This window comes from Gymnodraco acuticeps, unplaced genomic scaffold, assembly GCF_902827175.1.
Source record: "Gymnodraco acuticeps unplaced genomic scaffold, fGymAcu1.1, whole genome shotgun sequence".
Taxonomy (NCBI): domain Eukaryota; kingdom Metazoa; phylum Chordata; class Actinopteri; order Perciformes; family Bathydraconidae; genus Gymnodraco; species Gymnodraco acuticeps.
In genome coordinates, this window is record NW_022990484.1 from 859,918 (window position 1) to 885,101 (window position 25,184).

Here is a 25,184-nt window from a genome sequence, read left to right on the forward strand (position 1 = left end):
TTTCATTATTTTGCATGTTTTTATAGACTAATAAAACATTTCTTTAAGGAAATGTTGTTACTGTTTGAGTAATAGTTTAGTACAAAAGATCAACTTAATATTTTTGTATCTGCCAAATATAAATGACAGATAGAGTCAGTCATTTTTGTCATTTTTGTTTATTTTCCTGATTCTTTAACTCAAAGACAATTTCATGTGGTAAAAAACTAAACTTTGAATGCAGCAAACATCTGAAACCAGCCTCAGGGTACAAGCCTGTACACATCCAGCTACAACATCCTAAACAATGAGCTTATCTCACTCCCATCTCCCCTGCTGAGAAAATGGGCGAGGGCGTGGGACAGTGCACGTATGTGTATGTATGCGTGTGCCAAGGCATGTTGTCAGCACTCAACATCTCTTACAAGTAGCTTCAGAGCTTTAACACTAATGATGACAATGCGACAAGGCGGCAGATGTAATTGGCTTGTCTGTAGTCAAACAGTCACACACACACTCACTTAGCCTAAACAGCCAGCGCCTGATGCCAGTCCCATAATAAAAACCCACCCTAGATTCATGGCTACAAATACCGTGCACGCTGAACAGCAGCTCAGAAGATGTCACAGTTTTCAGGACGGAACTCCACAGAGAAAACAGAGGATTTAAGGTGAGCTTGTTGCTTCTTCTAACTTTAAATTGCATTTGTGTTTTCTGTTACTGACTCTTCCTACTTTACTCTGTTCAGATGCTTTACTCCAGGTGTGTGCTGTCTTTCCTGGCTCTCTACATGATGCCCGAGGCGTCTCCTTCTGTATTGCCAAGCAGATTCAGACACAAAAGGGTAAGGTTTTCACAACATCCTCGAGCTTTTGTGGACAACTTAAATACCTGAAAAGTGTAATAATGTGATTGTCTCTCGCAGGAAGTCGATTGGATGGACCGAGAGCTCTTCCCTCACCCCCATGGTCGCTCAGAGCAGGGAGATCTCTCAGTGGGAGACGCTGCTGTGGAGATGGACAGGGGAGTGGAGAGCCGCCACCATCATCCAGAGACGTTCCTCGCCCCAACAGAGAACCTTACTCCTCAACGCCAGGGACAGTCACAGTTTCAGCGTAAAGCCAATGAAAAGAGGTGAGGGATGAGAGCCAACTTCTACCATAGTTTGAATTGATTTAGAAGTAGTTTTGTTGTGACAGATGATGAAATGAACGCTTATATTGCTTTGGTGGTTGGAAGTGTAATAAACACAAAATTGCAAGTTGTTTAAATAACTTGGTCAACCATCATATACATTTATGAGAGAATCAGTCATTCTTTATTTTTTCTAGTGACAACTGCATATTTTATTTTCATTCAGTAAATGTTTATTAGGAATTAAAATAATAAATTGTGTTAGTCACCGTGCATCACAGAAATTAAGGGAATTGGACAGGATTGACTATATATATACATTTGTACTTTAACCTCTTATTAATGATATTAGATAAATATTTGAAATTGTATTTCTTCTTTGTGTACCTTTATTAGACATTTTACTTTTTATGTTTATATACGAATATCACCAATTTCCTCGGGATTAATAACGTTTTCCGATTCTGATTTACAGGAGGAAGGTTGCTCCTCTGGACTCCATCGGCAGCTTTCAAATGGCCAGTTTCCGAAACAGAAAGGTGAGTTACAAAATAAAAATACTGTGGGACAGCTGTTCATAAAGTAACTACATTAGAAGCTATACTTGGGGGAAAACGACTGTGTTGTTTAGTAATGCTACAAGATACAGTTTCAATGAGCACTAATTATCTAGGTCAGTTATTACATGTTGTAATTTTCATTAGAGAATCAGGGTCTTTTCCCCTTTCCATGTCTCGGATAATCAATCAATGTTTATTTATATAGCCCAATATCACAAATGTTACATTTGTCTCAGTTGACTTCACAGTTTGTACAACATATCAGTATGACATAACATTGGCATGGCTAGCCAAGGTTTTCACACCATTAGCTTGATAAGCTTCTGATTTATAGCATTGCTGATTCTAATTAGGTGAACAATTGAGCATTTGTGTTTCTTTTACAGGATGATCCCTGAAATCTCCTGGGAAAAAATACATGGAGTGAAGCGCAACTCCAATTCCATATTTATTCTGCATTATTTAACTCACTGCCATACTAACCAGTGAGATGCCTGTCGACCATCTCCCTCTAGTGGTAGAAGACAAACATGACAAACACTGCTGTGTGCAAAGATCTAATTAAATGTGACAAAATAACTGTTAGGAAAGTCTTTGTTGTATGTGTCCTTTTAATAAAAAATGATTTGAAATATCACTTTTATGCTCCCAAAGACTTTTATTTTTCAAGCTACAATTAAAGAAAACAATATCAGACTGCAGAAAATATAGATTTTGCTTGGGTATTTTCTCTTCACTTTCACATATGTACAGTTGTCAAAGAACAGGATATGTACACAGAATTTTAAGTTGTAGAGAGAGTGCAACTGCTACTGGAGACTTACCAAGACTCTCCCACCAACAAAAGAAAAAGCACATGGTAAAAACCAAACATAAACCATCGCCGCAACCTATGCGGCACCAACTTATTTTCTGTACACTACAGCTTTGTTCTCGATGTGAGACAATCTTATGTCCATTCTCTGATGTGGGGCGCATCTCTAATCCCGCTTCTCAGAAAGCCAAGAAATAAACAATCACATGAAACAAAAAAACAATATTTTACAACAATTCATAAATGAGCCTCATAGCCACTTTGATAGTGAAAGGACGGCCAAACGCCTCGTCGTACAGCAACGTTACGCCCTCATTTCACTTTAAACATGAGAAACTAAAAACCACACATGAAACAAAGACATCAAAAATTAACAGCTTTCAATGTAAATGTTGTTCATGGTAAATGGCTATCATTGATTAACAAGCCAGACAGGGAGAAACATTAAGCGCTTAATAATGGATGTACACAGCGACATGCCAAGTACAGATTTAAACCAGCCGTAGCTTATCATATCCCAAATACTACCCATACACGCAGTGGATTGACATTTGGGAATATATTTTAAAAAGTGCACTGCTGAGAGAATTGTCTATGTGCAATTTGAAATGCAATTGCAGATTCTATGAATTTAAAGGTTAGACTTATTGTAGAGGAGTGACATCCCTATATTTAAAGTTCAGTGATCATCACTGACAACCGAAACAAAAATGCAAACTCGATAAATCGCCAAAATACGATCAAAAATAGAATGAGCTGCCCGTATCATTATGACATACTTCTAAACAAATAACAGGGTTGACGTTTCCCAACTCTTACGTTAAAAATGTTCTCAATGTGTAAAACTTTGCATTGATTTGAAGTTGAGAGGAAATGGCTATCAACCTGAAACACTTCCACTGATTTGTCTAAATCCTCAAGAAATAATTTAAGTCAAAAATGCACCTTCTGTTAATATGAGAACAAGTGTTTATGTGCACATCACAAGCACAGTATGCAACAATAAAGCCAATTAATTAGTAACAAATAAATGATTCTCCACTGTCACTGTTGTCTTCCGTCCAGTTCTTCACATTAGCCAAATAAAAAGAAACGTAAGAAACAAAAAAAAAACAGAAACCGTGAAGGATAAATAAGAATGGTTGTGATTGTCAAAATAAATCATACAAACTGACAATACAGTTGCCATCCAGGTGATGATTTAGGCTGTTTTGGCTGTAGGCTTCGAAGAAAACAAGAGTCAAGAGGACAGCAAAAACAGGGGGGGGTGGGGTAGCTCCTCGTCCCTCCCGTCCTCTCCATGCCTACGGGTCCTTTTTGTTTCCAGACCGCCGCACGTCCCTGCACTTGTGGCAGTAAAAGATGTCCGGAACGTTGGACTTCTTGATCTTCGCACACGACAGATGCACCCAAATGCCGCACTGGTTGCACTCGATCATCGGCCGTCCTGCGAATGGCTTCCCACAGTAACAGGTGATCAAGTCCCATGAATCATCGCCTGTGTTGACGAAGAGAACAGAGGTATAGGATATCATTATGGTGGCACTGCTATTGTTTTATATGATTACCAATACTGGAGGGATTGGATCATATTTGAAATCACAACACTGTTTATTGTTCAGAAATATATTCAAATGAGCAGTTTGTGATTTTTCCTTGATCACAAACTGCTAAATCTTTTTAGGACCTGTCGATTTTTTAGGACCAAACGCATGTGTTTTGTTAAGCCGGGATAACTGGCACACAAAAAAGGTATTACAACACATATTTAGCTTTTTACAAATATTGTGATTGCTGCGATTTGGATATTGCACTAGTCCATATTGTAGATTTCAATAAAATGTTACGCAGCCCTTAAAATTATAGCTGGTCAAATGTCTTCTATCAGTGTTTATTTAGGACAGTATCCCTTTTAGAATTCATAGTTTGCTTCACATACCTGACTCCACCATAATGTCTTCGTCAGCGATCCAGGTCTCCCCCTCACTGGAGCTCATCTCTGCTTCCTGGAGGGCCTCCTCCTGCTGCAGCTTCCCCAGGCCCTGCATGCTGAGGGTGGAGCCCACGTGCTCCGTCAGCTCGTCCCTGGCTGGTCGTACCTCCGTATGCGTGTGCCGTGCCTCAGAGTCTGTCTCGCTTTGAGTCGCGGAAGTTTTGAGCTTCTTAGGCTTCGGCTGTTTAGAGTTTTTGCTGCGCTTAATGCGTGCCCTTTTCTCGCCTTCGCTGCTGCCGCTATCAGCCCCCGGCATGGCAGAACCAAGCGAGAGCTTTTTCAGCTTTTTGTCCTTCTTGCGCTCGGCCTTAGAACTGGCCTGGCTCTCGTACAGAGAGTCTTTAAGGCGCATCTTGTCCAGCAGAGTGCTGTCAGAGTGCATGCGGCGAATACTTTTTCCCTTGTTTGCTCGAGCTTTGCGAACAAATGTGTGGATGGTGTGGATGTCTGAGCTTCCATCTGCCCATGTGTTGCCGGTGGAGCTGCTTCCTCCACCACCTCCATCTGCTGATAACCCCGAACTGTGAGCAGAGCTGGAAGATGTTGGAGACCAGGAACTTTCCTTCGAGACAACAAGAAAGAACGTTTTGGAATATTTTCACATTCTGTAGTAGCAGTCATTTCTATAATCAACAGTGACATTCAAAGCAGCTTACCTCTTTTGGACTGGGGATGTAACCAGCATACGCCAGGACAAAGCTGCAAAACTTATTGAAGTCCTCAACAGTCCTCTTTTTCCTCTCGGGGGGCTAAAGAAAGGAAATGCATTTGTTTAGCAAAGTAAAGACAATATAAACAAAAAGCGACTAACAGTATAACCGAGTGCATTTAAAGAAACTATGCAAAGTACTCACCAAAGTTTCCGTTTTGCACGACAACAGTGAATCTGGTGGAAAAGAAAGGACAATGCTGTAAGTCAAAAGTGAACCATTGTTGATTCCCTTGTTGTTTTTGTACAGAAACAGCTTATACACAGCATTACCAAGCACCTTGTTGTCTGGGGGTATGATGGACACATGGGGACCAACGATAGCATTAGCTTGCTAACACGGCTCAATTACTTAATCAGGGTTATTAGTGATGAGCTGTTTTAGGAGCCGTGTTTGTTTCGTTACGTTCAATTGACCAACAGGGTTGAAAGATAACCGTTTGAGCGGAAAATAAGCAAAACAGTCATCGAGTGTTAACGCTTTTTGACTGAGTCTGCCAACAACTGCAACCGGTGTCACTTGACCACCATCTGAACTTTATCCTAACTCTTTATGATCCAGAGTCAGTTACCATTATTTGTTTATCGATTTATGATTACCGCTTAAGCAAATTGTTGCCTTTGAAGAAGGTTGGCTTACAACGCTCATTTTGTTGGCTGCCAGGCTTTTAAACTAGTGATTTGGTATTGTGTGGATGCTACCTGCTAACGTTAGCTGACATTTAGAGGAGAAGCTAACAACACGTTATGTCGTTTGCAGCTATGACTGCAACAGGGTTTTGATAAACGCGTGTCCCTTAATGCCCTATTTATTTACGAGATGAATATAAACTCGACATTGCTGATGGTTAATTTTGATACAAGCTAACTTGTGCTAACGTTCAGCAAGCTAATCACGTTGGCTGATTTGAAATGGAAGTGGGAGGCTTATTAGCAATGCTGGCTTGGTGTTAGCCAGGTGTAATCGATTTGAACCAATGCAAACATAATGTTTTCATTGTCTAACAATAGATCTATTTCACGTTAAAGATGTCATGGTAAAGGGTGTTTTCTGTGGGTTGGTTCTGGTAACATTAGCTATCCAGCTATGAAGCTACATGGAACGGCGCGTTAACAAACTAGCAAGCTAACTTAACTGCAACACATACGTTAACATTAGGTTAGCTACAGTCTTCGTAAATTAAAAATAGATCAACTTTGACCACAACTTCCATGGCATTTTGACGACAAAACACAAGTTGGTCATGAGCAAGTGGTTATTAATACAGCATACGCAACCAGACGTAGTACTAACGGTAGACATAACTTACGCTGGGTTAGCCATCTTAATTTCCACAAAACACGAACGATTTCAACAGCGAACCCATTAATATCGCTCGGAACAGTTTGTAATGTCGTGCCGAATATAATGTTGAAACTTACCTTGGTGCTCAGACATTATGTCAAGCATTGTCGCCTCACCAACAAGGCCCCGATCCAAGAAGCAGAAGCAGCAGGCGAGCTAGCCGGACAGTAGCGGCCGTCGCGCTGTGCCTTCCCCCGGCGTGGCTGCACCTTACCGCCGGGGAACTTCAGCAGCAGCTAGCCGGAGGACCGAGCACACTCTTCCTCAAAAACACTCTGGGTCGAAGTTGTAACAATTCCCCCCCGGGTATCCGTAACAACAGCACAAGCAAAACGCCTGTGCTTTACACTGGACGCCACACTAACGTTATTAGCCCTACAAAATACTAATTCCTCTGTTGCTTAACGTGCTGCACTTAAAGCTCCCTTTTCTTCGTCCCTACATATATATAACCATCGGTGGAAAAATATTGCAAAAACGTAAACATTCCTTCGATCCAGGCGATTATTAGTCAATGCAGGTCCGTAGTGTGAACTTCTCAGAGCAAGTTTTTTCGTTTCTTCGCTGTAGGCAGGCACACAAAACGACTGGAGTTTTGACTTTATTCCGCACAGCCTTCTCCGTGCGCGGCAGAAACCTCTTGAGGCTGCCAGCGCAGTGTTTCCCGCGCGGCATGCTGGGTAACGTAGTTATTGTTGCGTTCATTCAACCCGTAACATGCATGGGTTGTAAAAAATGAGTGAACTACATTTCCCTTTTCTGAGCTAAAATAATGTAAGGGGAATCCTGGGATATGACGTTTTAAGAATGTACACCAACATGCTATCTAGCGAAACATGCTGGACTTTGTTTGGGCTGAGAAAGCTTTATTTGTAATGATATATGAGTTTCTGCGACGTTAGGAGTTCATCACTCTCAACCGATAAGTATCGTTTCTCTTGCGTTAGATTCGTTCGAGTAAAAAAACAACACATTTATGTCTAAATAGGTGGTGAATCAGAGGCATGCTAACTAGCTGTAGCTACCTGGACCTTCTACATTTAATTTATATAACCAAGTACAATGCTGCCTGAATTACTGCAAGGCGTTGATACTGGAGGGCTTCTCGTAATCCAAGGTAAATGTTGTTTAGTCTATTTTGCTTAGAGTATATATATATAGTAGTATAACTATGTCAACTGAAACCATAACATACAGTAAAGTCATGTAATTTAAACTTGCATTTTTAGATTCTGCTTCGTATTCTGGGCGACATCTACTGCAGAGCTTCATCAATGCTGCATTGAACAGGTATATTAAGAAATGCATTGTGAGTGACAGTTGGTTATGTATGTACAAACACTTGTTTCTAGGTTATATAGTTGTTTAAAACAAACAAATATATATTTACACCTATTTACCTTCGCCATGTTGTGAATTTAGAGAGGAAGCTGTCCATGTTCTTGGCTTTGAGGTCAGTGAGGAAGAGCTGAAGGATGGATTGAGAGGATCACCTGTACAGAGGTAATTTGATATTATTGTTGACAGAATAACTTTGATTTAGCTTAATCCCGTTAGTCCATTATTAAGCAAAGTGCAGGATTGATCATCTGTTGTCTGTCTTCATTTTTGCAAATAAAAAATGGATTCCTGACATTTTTTAGAATTAATTATTAATCAATGATCGTGAAAACCACCAATAGATAGTCAATCATCTGTTTTATTGTCATTTCAGACTCCACTTTCACAATGCTTACACTGACCCCCTGGGCTGGACCGATCACCCAGCTTTCACAGTTCACCAGTTCTGTTTGGGGGAACTTACACGTCTGGTCAAGCAAAACATCTCACTCCAAACCGGCTACCTTAGTGATCGACTCTCTTTCGTGGATTTTGAGACATGTCAGCACTCCCGATGTCTGCAGGACTCTTCAGCAACTTAGAAAAGGTCTAAATCATCTTCCTATTGTGTGTCTCAGTGTGATGTCAAAGTAATTTTATTGAATGAATGAAGGTTTACATTTAGGCTGTAAAAATCACTGCTCGTCTTTTTTCTTTCATGATACTTTTTAGAGAAATCATGGTAATTAAAACAAATTAAACTGGTTGATTTATATTATAAAGCATAACTCTAGATGTCATTTTTCACCAAGGGTATTTTCCTGTGTTTTCATTAGGGGGAGCCGTGAGGTCTATTATCGGTCTGCTCCATGCAGACATGCACCAGAGGGGGACTGTGGGAAGTGTATGCCACTCGGCCACTTCAGTAATCACTGTGGAACCTGCAATGAGGGGAGACGAAGCTGTGGCAAAAATAACTAAGCGCTCAAAATCTGGGAAAGTTATTCAAGATGTAAGAATGCCAATTTTGTTTTTGTTCCTTCCTTTTTAAAAATAGTTTATTGCTCAGTTCCCTTTTGTAATGGTTTATAATTGGGTTTTTTTTGTCCATAGGAGGAGATTTTCAGAATCAAAGATGATCTTACAGTTCTAGTACAAAGCAAGTCCAGCAAGGGAGCCAAAAAGACCGACTCTGAAGAACAAGAGGTGCAATAAAACATCAACTTAATCCATCCACACTATATGTGGTTCAATGGAATACAGATGAGGTTTGCATTTTGCTGACTGACAATTGCCCTTTCTGTTTTTCTATAGACGGACCCAACAGCCAACTTGACATTCAACCTTCGATTATCTGATACAGAGCGTGAGGCCAAACAGAAACTTGCACTTCCTTTTGTGTTCAGCAAAGAAAAGTGAGAACAAAAAATAATGATTACATTCCACATATTTTGTTAATTTGTACAAATAACTTCAATGTTGTCCCTTTTTTTTTATCTTACAGGAAAACAGCTCTGCTACACTCAGGCCCAGGATCAGGACGAATTCATTATGAGCCAGATGCCAACGATGACTATGACCAAGAGGATCCTGACGATGATCTTGATGTGTAGAATTCGGCCACAAAACCCACTTAAAGCAAAAAGGATCCATGTTTCATGTTATCCCTGCTATTCAAGAAACTTTTTTGTTTACAGTATAGGACTCTTACCGCCATCTCATGGAGTTTTGAAGATATCAAATAATGTACATTGCTGCAGGAACTCTGTATTGTGTTTATAAAATGGTTATATCCAAGAGTGTTTTATAATATTATTGAGCGCATTTTTTTCAAAGCACTTTTTTTTCTTGCTGAATAAAACTATGCTTTATCCAACAGTTACAGCACTTGATTTTTTTTGTTTACATATTGAAGGTTGTCCATGTTAGGTACAATCTCATTTCCATCTAGTCCATCATCTAACTGTCTCTTTACACAATTATCTGTTGCAGTTGTTCCCAACATTGGAGTTCAGGACAAAATAAATATTAGCTGGGTCACAAGACTATTTCATAGATAAGGAAAACATACATTCTGTTCACCAAAAAAAAAAGTATTTCTCTGACTTTCCTCGAAGTTTTGCCATTATCTTGTAAAACACAAGATATTTATTTTATCTTTTCCAAAACTTCTAAAAACCTACATTATAAATAACATAAACTGAGGGTCGATAAAGCTACCATCAGCCATGATTAAAAGTAATATTTACAAAATCAATTCTTAATGATAACAGTTATTTGTAATCTTGTCATTTCATTGTAAATGATGTTGACACATTTGGATTCCTTAATGGGGGACCTCAACTATAGTCAATGAATGCCAAGGTATATGTGCATAACATGATAATACATTTTCAGTGATACCATTTCCAATTTGAAAATACACCACCAAAAAATCTGCTATTTACATGCTCGTGTCAGAGGGGATTATTTATTAGTTTCCTAAACATTTGAAGTAATTATCTGTGTAGAATGAACTGCTAGTGAGCAAGGCCACGTGTCTTCTGACAGCTGTGTAAGCAGACCCTGCCAAATATGACATACTGTGCCTATCAAAAGTGTTCACCCACGCCTACTGAGCATTTTCATGTTTTATAGTTTTACAACTTTCAATCACAGTGACATGAGGTTTATTGACACCAATCAAGCCACTGTTAAAACATGTTACCAGAAATCATGTCATATATTGTTAAACTGCACTACTCTCACTTAAATGGTTGCTGAAATAATACATAACAGACTCAAACTGCTGATAAAACTGGTTATTTTTCACAGACTTTCAACCCGGCTCACACTCTTGCTCGTCCACGTCTGTTTATTTTCCTTCCACGTGGACGTGCTGCGCGCTACCACAGGATTCCTCGCGGAAGTGACGGCAAGGCGGCGATGGCGGCTCGCAGTCTCATTCCGGATTTCCACTGGAATACAAACCTATTTTAACCGGACCGGTTTGACTTTGTGGAACTTTTCTAAAGCCGTCTTTTTTCGGACGCTGCACACCGTGAAGTCGCGTTGAACCGGAGCTTGACAACGAGCCACCCCACTGCTTTTTTGGGGTATTTTTGTCCTAGGTTCAAGGTGGTCACCCTGTCGAGCTAGCGGTAGCTTGGTGGATGCTAGCTAACGTTAGTGGGTACACAGCTAGCTCCACAGCTAGCTTGTCAACGAGTTGCGTGCTAAGGTCCACACCTAAGCAGCAGTCGTCGTGCGGCAGCTCTTCTTTAGACCACGTCCACGTTTGTATTTCACAGTAACGATGCGAATGCACTCCATTTAATGCTAATTGTGCCACAAGTGTGCAGAGCGAGGTACTCACACGTTTGCTTGGCCTCATGTTAATTTGAATTGCTAGTTTGGCGGCTGTGGCTAAAAGACGGGGTTTGACTATCACTAGCAAGCAAGTTCCCTTAGTAGTTCTCCCGACAACTTCGGGAAAAGCGTGCTATCGATTGAGAATATAAGATACTGTGGGGTCTTTGCGTGCTCGTCAACATGCTGAAGACCCGGCAGTGTTTACTTGGCATCCGCACTTTTCTCGGCGTAACGTCGAGAATATGGGGCTTCATCATGTACATCCTCAGGAAGCACCTACGAACGGTGAGAAGGGGTTTGAAATATATCTAGCATTTGATTATTTTCTGTGACAAGTGGGCACGGTCTTGCCACGTTGCCATGGGTCTCGTGTGTCTAAAGAACTATTTCCAATAGTCCAGCTGGCTCTCAGGAAGCTAGACGACCTGTGTGTCTCACCTGTGCTGTAATCGTCCGTTTCTTTTCATTCATCCATCGTGATTTTGGTCAAATGAGTTATGGTAACCCCACTGTCTGAGTAGTATCAACCTCCCACTCAATACCATCAGTGTCAATTATGTTGCTGCATAATTCAGCAGAAAGATGCCTAGGACAAACTTGTATGATATTGATTAGTCTCAACACATTTAATGTACAACTTAGTTCACAATAACTGCACCAAAATGCACAGCTGCAACCAAAAAAAAACGTCCACTATAAATACATCTAAAGGTTATTTTTACAATTAGCTGATTGCACTATTCTGTCACAGACAGTACACAAATCAAATGTTTAAAAAGATAATCAATTAGAATGATATACTATGTAGAAACACTGATAATCACATTGGAAAAGCTAAACCAGACATTGTTTGCTGTTGTTGGTCAACAAATATACTTATAATGAATCAATACCCTAATCATTTTTCAGTTCAAATTGGAATCGCTTAACCATACCATTTGAGGAGCAGCAAGTACAAACCCGCAGGTCACCTTCAATTGCTAACAAATGCATCTACAATAAACATGGCATTTAAGGTGACAGAAGCTGGCCGCATGTAACTAAGACACTCACACAGGTGTTGTTGAGTCTTTAATAGACATGCATATGTGCTGTAATATGAGCGGACTTCGACTCTAGCGCCATATCAAGCCGACACAGCTTGCAGGAGTGTCCCTGTGTGTTGTAATCGTCTTGCTGTTTGAGCTTTGTCTTCAGTTTATTGTGCGTTTATCAGGCCCTGAGAGTGAGTAGACCAGTCCATGTTATGGCTGAAGTGAGGGGGATTATCTCCGCACAGAGAGCGTACTGTTCCCTTTCTGTTTCTCTGTCTCACTCATAGTTAAGCGCTGTTGTTTACAATATGTGATGGAACATAGTCATGATCCAGTGGCCACCAAAGTAGCAAGGAACATAATGAAGGTTTGAAACCTCAAACAAGGGATGGATGCACGAGTAGAGCGCTCCAGTTTCTAGGAACTATTATAACCCAGTTTCTAGATCTAACAATCTCCTTGTTTACTTCTTCTACCGATGCCTGTAAGTAAGGCAGGGCTCGCAGTGTTCCAGTTTGAGAAGGCCGCAATCCATGGAGTAACCTGATCCAAACATTTGGATGGATATAGGCTCTATTGGATTATCAATGTTGGCAGGTGATAATCCCATGGATGCCACTTCGGGTCAACAGATGACAATATGGTTGATTATTAATCTTGCGTAATGGTTCGGTTTATTATCAGACTGTAACAGTGTTGAATCAGGTGTGGAATTAGTGCTGGAAAATCTTGGCTAACAACACATTAGTCCTACTTTAGGGGTTATAGTAGAATTTAAATGGTTTAGTTGATCAGGAAATGAGACTGCAACAATTCTGATAATCATTTGTTTAAAGTTGTAAACAAGACTACGTCAACTTGTTTGGTTTTCAGATTCCCAGTTGTTGTAGCATATTTAATATCTGGGAAGCTGGAAGAAGTTTGAATCCATGAAGTCAAGCCCTGAAGCCAAATCATGAATCACAATAATCAACGGTAAAGAAATCATGTTGGGGTTTGGAGAGCAGGATTATTTGAAATGTCAGTTGTAGGCAGCCCTAGTCTGGAGGAAAGAGTCTGAGTTTGCGGGCCTGGGGTCCAGATGGAGACTCTTGTAGGTGCATAGAGTCGGGGGTGAGGTTCCCCCCCAGCTGCTGAGCACCAATAGGCTTTCCCCGAGCGGACTCTGCCAGGCAGCAGTGGGAGGGGACACCGAGGGAGGCCCTGTCCTCAAGCATAGGGACAGAGGCTCGGTCAAAGTCACCCTGCGAGTCTCCTTTTCTCAGTGTGCCCCACGCTCTGCTGACACCAACCGACAGCTGGGGGGATAAAAATAGCCCTGTGAAGAAAAGTGCAGAGCCCCGGGGCAAAGAGCGGCACTGGAAAGGTGCCTCTCTGTAGTCAAAGTCAAGAGGGGGAGTCATCGGGTGGTCACGACTGAGTTCTTCCTCTGTTCTCTTGCCTAATTGCTGATGTAAAGCAAAGGGGGCTGATTACGAAATAATGGATTGTTTCAAAAGTTCAACTAGAAGTTTTTAGGACCTTTCTGGTGATGTAAGCCAGCACCCTTTTATAGCTCCGTTTAGTTTGAATCGTGATGCTCTCTTTTAATCTCACTGAAGATTGCAGCAATAAACAAGACTTAAAACTACGAATTTTGTGTCAAAGGATTCCCAAACAGAGCTGTCGTCCACTCCAGTTAAATAAAGTCAAAATGAAGTGTAAGACCTGGTTAAGTTAACTCCAAGTCAAGACCAAGTTCAAAAGAAAAGGTCCAGAGAGAATCCAGTCCTGGTTAGGACACTGTAGGCATAGTGTGTTTCCAGTGCTAATCCTCTGCTATGCTCGTGCATACACAGCCTGATAACAGCTCACTTCGGTTAATCCATGCAACATTGTAGTCAACAAACTAGGAATGATAGTTTTGATGACAAATATATTAGAGTTTAAAGTAGATCACTGGCCCTTAATACTTACTTGAGTTATGCCAGTCCAGATTGAGCTACTGCAGACCTGTTTCCAAAACTCTAACACCCATCCCCGGTTTGATATCACACAAAATGAAGTTGGAATTGAAGTCCGACACTTTGAAAAGTCTGTAATCAGTAAAAAACACACACACACACACACAGTTGAAAGCTATCCGAGATGAATGCATCTCAACATGGTGAAGTACGTTTGATATTTTGTGTGTTGTTGTAGCTGTTGTGTGTGTGACTGACTGTTTCCTTCTCCTTGTTCCTCTGCAGATAATCCAGTATCAGACGGTGCGATACGACACTTTGCCTCTGTCCCCTATCTCCAGAAACAGACTCAGTGAGTACATGCTATGATGTCATCGCACAGCTACTGTTAGACTGTCAAGACTTGCAGAAGTTGTTGGCGTAGACATGGTAAATACTGCTTTAAGATGGCGGAACAAAACATATTTGCATCAGGAACTGTGAGTGCAAGTTCAACCAGTCTGTCAAGGAAGAAGTTATTCTGCAGAAAAAGTTATCATTTGTGTCATGACTGTTGTTTGGAGCTGTATTAATAAGGAGGATCAGACGGGTGTGTTTTCTTGCTCGGTTGATTCAGAAAACCTGTTGACATCAGCACTTTAAAGGAAATGTCAGTTGCACAGCTGTAAATGTGCATGTTTAATGAGATGAATACCTGACGATGAAACGAGAGCAGAGACTTCCAAAACCACATCAATAATAATGAATCCGTACCAAGACGTAGCACAGATTCTGCATAATCTAAATGAGGTTTGACATTTTAAACTCCACTGCACAGCAATCTTTACCCATAAAGAGGCAGCAGACGGACCATAGTGTTCCCACCTGTAGCAGAAATCTGAAATTAAAAGGTTAAAAGCAATTCTCCAAAAACCCTCTTGAGATAAACTCTGAATTTTAGTGGCAGTTAAATGTCAGGATCCACCCAACATGGTGTGACGGAGAAAAAAGTATCTTCCTCCTCTGACTCTTACCAGTGACGAGGTGTTAGTGGTCTGGAAGTTTAGAGGAAATAAACAGCTTAAAGGCGGCACTGACACTGGCAGAGCTTCCCTCCTGTCTGCGGAGAGCTCATTCAGAAGCACGCTCTTGACTCGGAGGAAGGATATGATTTCAGTTGCACTCTCCTCGCCTCTCACTCACTACCGCGACCTCAGCTGGAGACCCAGGTCCAGTTTCAAGTGGATGAGTGACTCCTTTAGCTGAAGGTGGCTGGTATTTCTGCTGGTATTGTGGGCGGAATCAAACTAACGGTGGTTTACAAGTCTTCGTGGCACATACCACTCGCTTCAAAATAATGAAAAGGCAGCTCCTGCAGGTCCTCGTCCAAAAAAGAGCAGCCATTTTTATGTAGTATATATTATGTAGTTTAAGGCTTTTTCAAGTAACTTGATGGCAGTATGCCGAGTTGACTTATAACACATTTCTGTTTGTATTGTTTTATTTTGGTGTTATAACTTATGTAACCAGAACTCCCTGAAAAGCAGTTTAAATCCTTGGTGTATTATCTCATAAGTGAAGTGAGTTGATTTGAATTGCATGTGTAGGGCCCAACAGCTGACAATGTAGTCATCATCTTGTGTTTAAAATAAGGACATGTTAAGAACCTGGTCGTCATTTGACTAGAACACATGTGAACAGCTCTAATTACAAGTCTGGATTCACCCAAGACTCATTGAGACACGATCACACACTCACACACACACACACACACACACACACATTTGGAGGTGGTCTGGGCCGCATATGGCTGCATTCTTTGAGCAGCGTGTCCTCGGTCACATTGAAGAACCACCTATTCGACTTAGCGTAAGTTAGCGCTCAGATGCTAGATTTGTCCACGCCTGTAGCACTGTGTATTTTTAAACCTCAGTCATTTCAAAGCATAGTCATGTCGTAGAAAGACCTCCAAGAAGGAACCTGGTGGTTCAGATCTTATCATGCTGTTGGTGATGTGTCTGTGTTGGTGCTCTGCACAGGACTGGACACCCACCAGCGTGCTATTATCCTCACTTCCTCAGCTTTTATTTGTATGTTCATAGAATGTATCCAAAAATACACATTCTTATGTGAGTTGGTGTTAAAGCTGTCCATTTGTGATCGCATCAAAAGGCGCATGTTAATGCTAGATTTTAGACCTAAATCCAACTAAAAGTTTGAAAAGAAGGACATTAGGTAGCCCTCTTTAATTCTCAAGAAGTCATTTCACCTTAATGTTAACTATCTCTTACACGGACGAGTATAGATTGCAACTTTACATATTATGTATGTATGCCTATTATACAGAGTCAACTATTTACATGGGAAACTATGTATTTATTTATCTTTTATATTAAAAAGTAGAGGTCTATGTAATGTCATGGGTGGGTGGTGAAACTGGGTGTGTGGCTGTGACAATAGTGGGAAATAATCTGTGTCGCTGTGTGCACAATGTAAAACCATCCTGCGTTTGTACATTTGACCCAAATAACATATATTGAGAATGATGATCAGCCTTTGAACCTCATACATATGAACTACAGAGCCTTTCCTTTCAATGCGCTCTAAAAGATATCAAAGGCTTTTCTTATTTCTTCACTAAAACACTTGGCAAGTCATGGTTTCTAAATGAGGTCACATGATTACTGTCAGTATTTATCAGCAGATTTCACAGTAACCATAATTACACTGCATGTTTCCTGTGTAACTCATTTGTGTCAGTAACCTGGTTTCTTGTGTGCATGTGAATGTACTGAGATGAAGTTGCTCAAGTGTCTATTTTGTGTGAATAACTCAAGATGCAGTAAAGAGGAAGATTCTGGTTCTGGACCTGGACGAGACGCTGATCCACTCTCACCATGACGGGGTCCTCAGGCCTACAGTGAGACCTGGCACGCCGCCAGACTTCATCCTCAAAGTAAGAGCCTTCAGCCACATCTGTACATGTTGGAACACATGTGCCTTCTAAACTAAACCCTGTGTCTTTCTCTCTCTATGCAGGTCGTCATTGACAAGCACCCAGTCAGATTCTTTGTACATAAAAGGCCACATGTTGACTTCTTTTTAGAAGTGGTGAGTGTCCCTCTGTGTTCAGTGTTACTTTAATCCTGTATTAACATGGAAGGGGAGCGCACTGTGACTTTAATACATCATTTCCCAGGTCTTTCCCCATGTCCTCACTCACCTTTAACCCCGTCTGCCATCCCTCTCCATTGAACTGCACTCTCATATTTCATATTATACAACATTATTTGCTTTTGCAATGATCCCTCGTGCCTTACGCAGCGCTTACTGTAACTTGTTGACTTATACTCTTGTCTGCCTTATGTGTGTACACAGGTGAGCCAGTGGTATGAGCTGGTGGTTTTCACAGCCAGTATGGAGATCTATGGCTCAGCAGTGGCAGACAAGCTGGACAACAACAGGAACATCCTGAAACGCAGATACTACAGACAGGTACCGCTCTCTATACTGTATTTACACAACATGTATTAATTAGTTCTTTGGATCCATTGGCCTATAAAGTGTCTTTATTCTCTCCATTTGTTTTTGTCTCTCTCTTTTTGCCAGCATTGTACATTGGATCTAGGTAGTTATATTAAAGACCTGTCTGTAGTACACGATGACCTGTCCAGTATTGTCATCCTGGACAACTCGCCTGGCGCTTATCGTAGCCATCCAGGTAAGACTACAAGTTATAGTCAAATGTATTCAGTATTTCGTACATTGACTCTCTGAATTCGGTGTGCAACCATCTATAAAGGGACGTTTCAATCACTGTTGATGGTCAATGTAATCCGATAAACCCACAAATTCCCTCAGTGTGCTATCTTGACAGAGTTAACCTCCTTAGGGAGCCCTGCCAGGAGGGCATACATGTACCAGGATGCATTGCGCTCAAGTTTCATCCAGGCTTTGGCCATCCATATCCTCTTACATGGCCAATGCAGCCCAAGTGTCTCATATACATATTTGATCAAGCATAACGATGTGTTTAAACGTAGCGATTTAGAGCTTCCTAAAGGAGCAGAATAAAATAATCAAAGTAGGCCTTTCATATGACTTTGACACTGTAACATCCATGACGGCGCTATATACAGGAATCACAGATTTAGCAGTTGCCAACACAGCTTTCTCTGTCAATATAGCACGCACTGAGGACTTTATAGGTTCAATCGATTACATTTACCATCCACAATTTGTGTGGATCCAAAAAGAAGGTGGCAGATCTTCTCTTTTGTGTAAAAAGTCAACACGGTTTCATCCTAAACGCATCAACCTTGTGATGCCGCAGGAAGAGGTCACATAATTGAGGGCTTTGTTCTAAGTACAAAGCTCGTATTGTAAATGCTGTAACAGTACATTAAATCTGCAGACACTCTAAAGCTCCGTGAGCTCTTTAGCATAGCAGCATAAAATCACCACCATGTCCATTTCACTGACACAACCATTTTCTTTCCCACCCTCCAGACAATGCAATACCCATCAAGTCCTGGTTCAGCGACCCTAGTGACACAGCACTTCTTAACTTGCTGCCTATGCTGGATGCACTAAGGTAAAAGGCATAACACATGGCATGAAAGCAAATCCATAATGCAAACACTGTCTGTATACAAATGCTCTGGTAATTCAAGTAGTGCAAGTTAATGCCTTTTAGGTTGACTGCAGGTAACCATAGTATTTCAAAAAAGGCGTTGACAAATGCTTGTATAATATTGTAGTTGACGGCATGATTATTGACTAGATTTGCATCTACATGGTAGCTTTTAGGCATACACCTTACTTGGGATGCACGATATTGGTTTTTTGAAACCGATACCGATAACTTCCTGCTTCTCAAGACCGATACCCGATAATAAAAAAATGTTTACGCCACTAATTATTTTAACGCGATTAACGCATGTATATTTTTTTTCCTTGGCTGCCCCGTAGTTTCAGAGCGCATCGAGTTTAAAATACCATCTACAAGCTGATGCTGACAGCCCCGCTCCTGCCGCCCGCTTGTGGCAGACCACACTTCCACGCTCACCGGCAGGCACCGACCATAGACTGTATATATAAAGGCACCGACTGGCCATCTGGAGGACCGGGAGGGTGTGTGTATGTGTGGCCCGAGCGAGAGACCTTACGTGCATTGTTGTTGTTAGCATCTGGTGCTAGCTAGCTGCGCTAACGGATATAAGGAGCTGTTTAAATGAAAACAGAGGAGCGACATTTCGCCACAACTGCGCCGAGCACTTGACTTTATGCAGGAAGCCAGACAGTGGGACATTGTACGAAAAGTCAGCACACTCAGCACGGATAGTGCGCAACATGATTGCAGCGTCCAGGCAGCTCCCGTTCGAGCATATGCCTTGAGTTGCACATAGCTCCAACGCCCATACCACCGACGACATGTTTGTTTACTGTCCTGGCTTCACGGCCGCACACCATTTACGTCACAGCCAGGCATGAGTTAGGGAGCGCTGGATTTGTGAAGAACTCCCCTCTTCCTAAACCAGTAATACCACAGTACTGGCAAAACGGGAGGAGCTGAGTGAAAAACAAGCGCCCCTCATCCCAATCCACCCACACCGCAGTCTTTTTTATTTATTTTTTTTTACCCAAAAAAATATATTGTATATTATCGGGGCTATTAATACTGGTATCGGGTTTATCGGGATGACTTCATAATTCCTAATATCGGACCGATAATTATCGGGCCGATAATTATCGTGCATCCCTACACCTTACCTGTCCATCATGTTGAAACATCAGTATACTCTAAAGGTTATCTTGGGGAAACGATACAATGTTCCTTGCATATACATATTTGCTTTCTTTCCGATTAGGATTAGAAGGTTGATAAAACTCTTATTGTAGTTTGTTTTGTTAATATCAGATGCAGTTAGACCTTGATTAGCACTCCTATCTGGCAACCTGCACTGTAGTCTGAGACTGTAATTCAGTGCAGCTCCACATATTGATTTAGTGTCTTGTAAGTTATAGTGTAACCAGCACGAGAAATCCGTTTTATTTTCTTATTATTTTAATCATGTATAGACTTAAAAAACGAAATACAACGTTTGTATTGGTTAGCTCCAGAGGTGGTAAAAAAGGCTTTATTTTTACTTCAGAAAGAGCCTGTTGCAACCTTATTTATGCCCAATAAGAAATATAAATCTTATCCAAACTAGTGCTTTAAAAAACGTACAAAGTCCTCCTCCAATGTAGAACTCTATAAATGTGTTTTTAAAGGTTCTTTATAAATAGATAAAGCTAACAAAAAGTATTAATGTGAAGCTCTTCCTATTTTAATCGCCTCTCTCTTTTACTCCTAGGTTCACCGCTGATGTGCGCTCCGTCCTCAGTCGAAACCTCCATCAGCACCGACTCTGGTGATTGGCTGAATCCAGAGGGGGCGGGGCTTGTTGACCGGCCTCTTCCTCTCTGCCGGCCTCCGTCCTGCCCTCCTGTCCCACACAGAAGGCCCAGCAGCCCCCTGTGAGCCCCTCGGGCGCGTCCTGAGGAGACGAGGGCTGGGGTGACCGCCTAACATGGGACGAACAGTACGGGATCACCATAGCCCACAGAACTACTGAGGAGGGTGGGGAGGGGCCAGCTTGTATTTTTTTTTTTTTCTTCTTGATTCTTGATTTTTTTTTTTTTCTCAAAAGAAAAACGGAGCCTCTCTGCCTTATTGCTCCTGATACTGACTGTGCGTGCGTATGGAGGTGAGCTTGTGAGTCGGAGTATGCTTGCTGAGTTCGTTAGTCCTTTTTAAACTCCTTTGACAATTGGGGGGGCGGGGGGGGGGGGGGGATCAGCAAAGCAACAAAGACAATTCTACATTATTTCTTCATCATCATCATCAGACATTGCACTTAAGCAGACAATTCATCGTTTAGCTGTCTTAACCTCTCAGGGCAGCTGAGCAGGGGAAATAGAAACCGCCCTTCTTTTAGATCCACGGTAATTCATTGATTCCTGAGGTACGTTTTATTTTCCTGAATGGATCAACTTCGACGGTATCATTCGTGGACTTCTGCTTGCAACACACCATCACACAGGCATTTTTTTCTGGACAAATAGCCGAGCGAACCCTGAGATTTTTGTTTTTCTCAGCCATAACCATCAGTCTTTCCTCGAAGCTCCTCACAGGACTCAGTGACTGAATAAAAGAATGGCTTGTAACGATACGTGGACTGCCGTGCCGCCTTTCCATGTCTGATTGTTTCTCTATTATAATATGTGATAATATGACTTCTGCATACCATGACATTTCGCTCTCCCCTTCGCCATCTGATGCCATCCTGATTTCACCGAATAGGAATTGCACTTAATTTTTTTTTTTCCCTTTCTATTTTTTGTTGCAGTTGGTTTTGTATTTGATTCAGATTTACAGCCTTCCTCTATCAGTTTCTACCCGCTCCGATAACTGTATGGGTTCAACTACTAGACCCTCCTCCGTCTTTAAAATGCCTTCTGAACAATGTAAGTCCTGTCAAGGCTCACACTGGCTTCTTATTGGCTCTGTCTCCAGGTCTGTGTTACTAATAAAACACTTGTCAGTATCGACCCGGTATTATCCCAGCTTGTTTTCTTTATATGCACTTTATTCTGAGGTCTTGGTCGTACTTGAGGCAGAACATTTTGCCCGATTACCTTTGCTATGGTAAGAGGGAGGTCCAATGGGTCACAGTTTCAGATTGAGGTAATAGGTGGGATGTTTGCTGTTCATATGCTGCCATCATGTGGTGTGACAGGAAACTGCAGGTAAAGGCACACTGCAACGTGGAAAGGGAGGTAACATGAGCATCCGTTAGTAAGTGTGTAGCCTTATATGGCCCCTTATAGCTAGTAATGTGTGTGTATAGATATAGCTAGCTAAAACTAATGCAGCCTAATACAACAGATTCAATGTTATAATGAGGGGCGTTTATTCAACTGTATGATAATTTTAGAGGATAATGTCTGGTGATTGTATTATTTTATACACATAGGTATTGCACCACAAACTACAGCCTCCTGTATTATCATTATGTTTAACCAACACTTCTATTGACCAGTTCCCACAATAGTAACTGCATTATAACCCTCATGGATGAAGGATTTATTTCAGGACTGTTGTAAAACACTACTTCAGCTTTAGCTAAATGTATCTGGTTAACGTGCAGCTGACTGTATACAAGTGTAGGTAAATATCACCTTTTTTAAAGTGACTTTAAGCTCACTTTTCTTTTTAAAAGATTATTTATTTATTATTTTGTAGGTACATCACAACTATGTGATTTACCTCTTTAGTTTTATCCTAACATACAGGTAGGTGTCCTGAACATGTTAATCAATAATTGTAAATGTACTGACCAGTTAGAGCTTAACAGAGCAGTTTAATTTTTTAACATTTAATAATGAGACATACATATCTTAATGTTAGTCATTCTAGTGCAGGGGTAAGCAACAGTGCTATTGCAGGCCAGCCTCATTATTACATTTCACCTTCTTTGTTGCATTTGTCAACAATTCCTAGGAAAGGAGATACTTTAACTTTAAACAGGAACTGAGCAGACTCTGATGCAGGAGTGAGCTGTAGCTGCTGAGAGTTGGTTAGTGAGGTAACTTCATGGTTTGTGGTGAAATGGGTAGGTTTTACATGGAATGTTTCCCTAATGATGTAAAGTTGTCATTTACCATGTAGATCTGTCATACCTGAATTCCCACAATAACACTCCACTTAGTAAGACTCAAGATTTACTGTACAGCTCACTTTTAATCCAAGAAAAAAACAGTCCATGAGTGACTCACCACTTATATCATGTGTGGGAGCAGAACACTATACTATGATCACATAAGTTATCATTGTGGTTTCCATTTAGAATGCCCTGAATGTAAAGAGAAGTCGGACACTTGAGGGGCTTTTAAGATTGATGTCTGCCAAAGCACAAAGGAGATTTGAGTTGGAGATGTCATTTGAGTAGATGAGAGTGAGTCAGAGCTCTGAGTCACATGCACAACCTAAAGGTTAGCAATTTTTCCTATGAGTGTTTGAGGACATGGAAACATGGCAGTATGTTACTTAACTCTGAATATAATCTGTTTCTAGAATATTCCCAATATATAAATTGTATTCATTGGGATAAACCCCTTGAGATGCACCATCTCGTTTTCAAGGGGGTCCCGACAACAGCAACAACTTACAGACATACATAAACAAAAAGACAAAATGCAAAACATGACACACAAGACAAACCACATACAGTCTGTTAAGTGAAATTCAAGCAATGCACACAATCATTACAATTTGAGACAGTCAAGCAAATCAGTTTAATCAATATCAGTTAATAATAAGTACAGACCAGTTGAAAGTGAGATAACAATGCATGTTTAAATATACCCAATGATGCAAGAGATCTAATAGCAGCAGGTAAAGTATTCCAGTCAGTTGGGGCTTTAAACATGAACGCTCTTCTGCCAATCCATTTTTTTTGCAGAGGGGACAGAGAAATAAATCTGAACAGAATGTCTAACTTGATGAATTGGCGAGTAGGGTACAAAATATTGCTTTAAATAAGGGGGATAGTTAAGATAAATGCATTTAAATATCAGCTGAAGCCAATGCATGTGTCTTCTTACATTTAAGAAGGCCATTTAAGTTGGTTACACATCGTGCAGTGATGTGTACGAAGAGGACAACAAGAACAATCTGCATAGTCTGTTGTAGGCTATGTTGAGTGGAGCAAGATCTGATTTATGTGCATTTTGGTAGACAACATCACAATAGTCCATAATCGGAAGAATAAGTTGAGAAGCAATTCTCTTTCGGACACTGAGCGTAAAACAATTGCGAGAGCGGTGTAAAACACTGATTCCGTAATTGACTTTTTGTATTACATGCTTTATATGTAGTTTAAATGAAAGTTCAGAGTCTAGCCATACACCAAGATATTTAAAGCTATCAACTTTATGCAGACAAGTGCCATCCTTACATTTTATTACTACATTAGGTTTAGATTTGAGCTTCTGCCTGGTACCAAAGACCATGGTATAAGATGTTGTTTTGTTAAGCAGTAGTTTATTGTGTGATAGCCAGTCCTGTAAGATATTAAATTCCGATTGAAGAGAGATCTGAATTTGTGAAAAATCTAATTTGGATGTATATATGACAGTGTCATCAGCATAAAGGTGAGTACAACAATTAATGAGACAAGAAGACAAATCATTTATGTAAATAAAGAACAGAAGTGGGCCCAGAGTTGATCCTTGGGGTACACCCTTTTGTTGGATCAACAGGTCAGACTGTTTGCCATTAATAACCACACATTGCTTTCTACTGTGAAGGTACGAGTTAAACCATAACACTGTATTATTAGAAAGGCCAATGCCGTGAAGTTTATCCAAGAGCAGATATCGATCAACGAAATCAAAGGCTTTTGTCAAGTCAATAAAAATGGCACCTGTGAGTTCACCATCATCTGCAGCAGAGTACAAGTCATTCGAAAATGTAAGTAGGGCAGTTGTTGTGGAGTGATTAGGCCTGAAGCCAGATTGAACCGGAGATAAAATATTATAAGTATTGAGATAATGTGACAGTTGATTATAAATTATTTTCTCCAAAACTTTGGAAATAGAACAGATTATAGAAATTGGTCTATAATTATTTGTATCAAGTAAATCACCACCTTTATGAGTGGAATGATGTGTGCACATTTTCAAATAGTCGGCAACTCACAGGTGGACAAAGACAGGTTGAACAAATCAGCAAGTGGGTACATGAGAATATGTGACATTCATTTTATGAACCTGTTTTCTATACCATCGAGTCCTGCACTGCCATCCACTTTTAATTCTGTGATAGCATTATGAACTTCGTGTGGTAGAATCTTCTTAAAAGAAAAATAACTGTTGCAGTATGAGTTACTATTAGAAATGCCAGTCGACAAATAGGAGTCAGATAGTAGTGTGGAACATACATTAGCGAAATGTTGATTAAATATTTGGGCAATGG

The 25,184-nt window shown here is 40.8% G+C and overlaps 3 protein-coding genes across 4 annotated transcripts; 2 read left to right on the top strand and 1 right to left on the bottom strand.

The window, feature by feature from the left end:
• Window positions 1-2,311: 2,311 nt before the first annotated feature.
• Window positions 2,312-7,133, bottom strand: phf23b (PHD finger protein 23b). The gene is made up of 5 exons (XM_034226330.1): window positions 6,612-7,133; window positions 5,335-5,366; window positions 5,137-5,229; window positions 4,427-5,042; window positions 2,312-3,985 (listed from the first exon to the last, which is right to left on the bottom strand). The coding sequence occupies exons 1-5, from the start codon at window positions 6,637-6,639 to the stop codon at window positions 3,792-3,794; spliced, it is 963 nt and encodes a 320-aa protein (XP_034082221.1). The 5' UTR covers window positions 6,640-7,133; the 3' UTR covers window positions 2,312-3,791.
• Window positions 7,134-7,321: 188 nt separating this feature from the next.
• On the top strand, window positions 7,322-9,736 carry elp5 (elongator acetyltransferase complex subunit 5). Its single transcript, XM_034226331.1, is given in 9 exon segments — window positions 7,322-7,651; window positions 7,764-7,824; window positions 7,957-8,037; window positions 8,249-8,354; window positions 8,356-8,461; window positions 8,691-8,866; window positions 8,968-9,060; window positions 9,169-9,269; window positions 9,359-9,736. Coding segments are annotated over 9 exon segments (888 nt in total). The 5' UTR covers window positions 7,322-7,596; the 3' UTR covers window positions 9,468-9,736.
• A 1,002-nt stretch (window positions 9,737-10,738) lies between these two features.
• Window positions 10,739-21,758, top strand: LOC117552753 (CTD nuclear envelope phosphatase 1A). 2 transcript variants are annotated; one of them, XM_034226360.1, is made up of 8 exons: window positions 10,739-11,490; window positions 14,468-14,534; window positions 16,999-17,117; window positions 17,201-17,272; window positions 17,540-17,656; window positions 17,771-17,882; window positions 18,671-18,755; window positions 20,521-21,758. In XM_034226360.1, the coding sequence occupies exons 1-8, from the start codon at window positions 11,386-11,388 to the stop codon at window positions 20,579-20,581; spliced, it is 738 nt and encodes a 245-aa protein (XP_034082251.1). In that variant the 5' UTR covers window positions 10,739-11,385; the 3' UTR covers window positions 20,582-21,758. The 2 variants fall into 2 exon arrangements, with proteins under 2 accessions (XP_034082251.1, XP_034082252.1); XM_034226361.1 differs by lacking the exon at window positions 10,739-11,490 and adding an exon at window positions 11,497-14,390.
• Window positions 21,759-25,184: the final 3,426 nt, after the last annotated feature.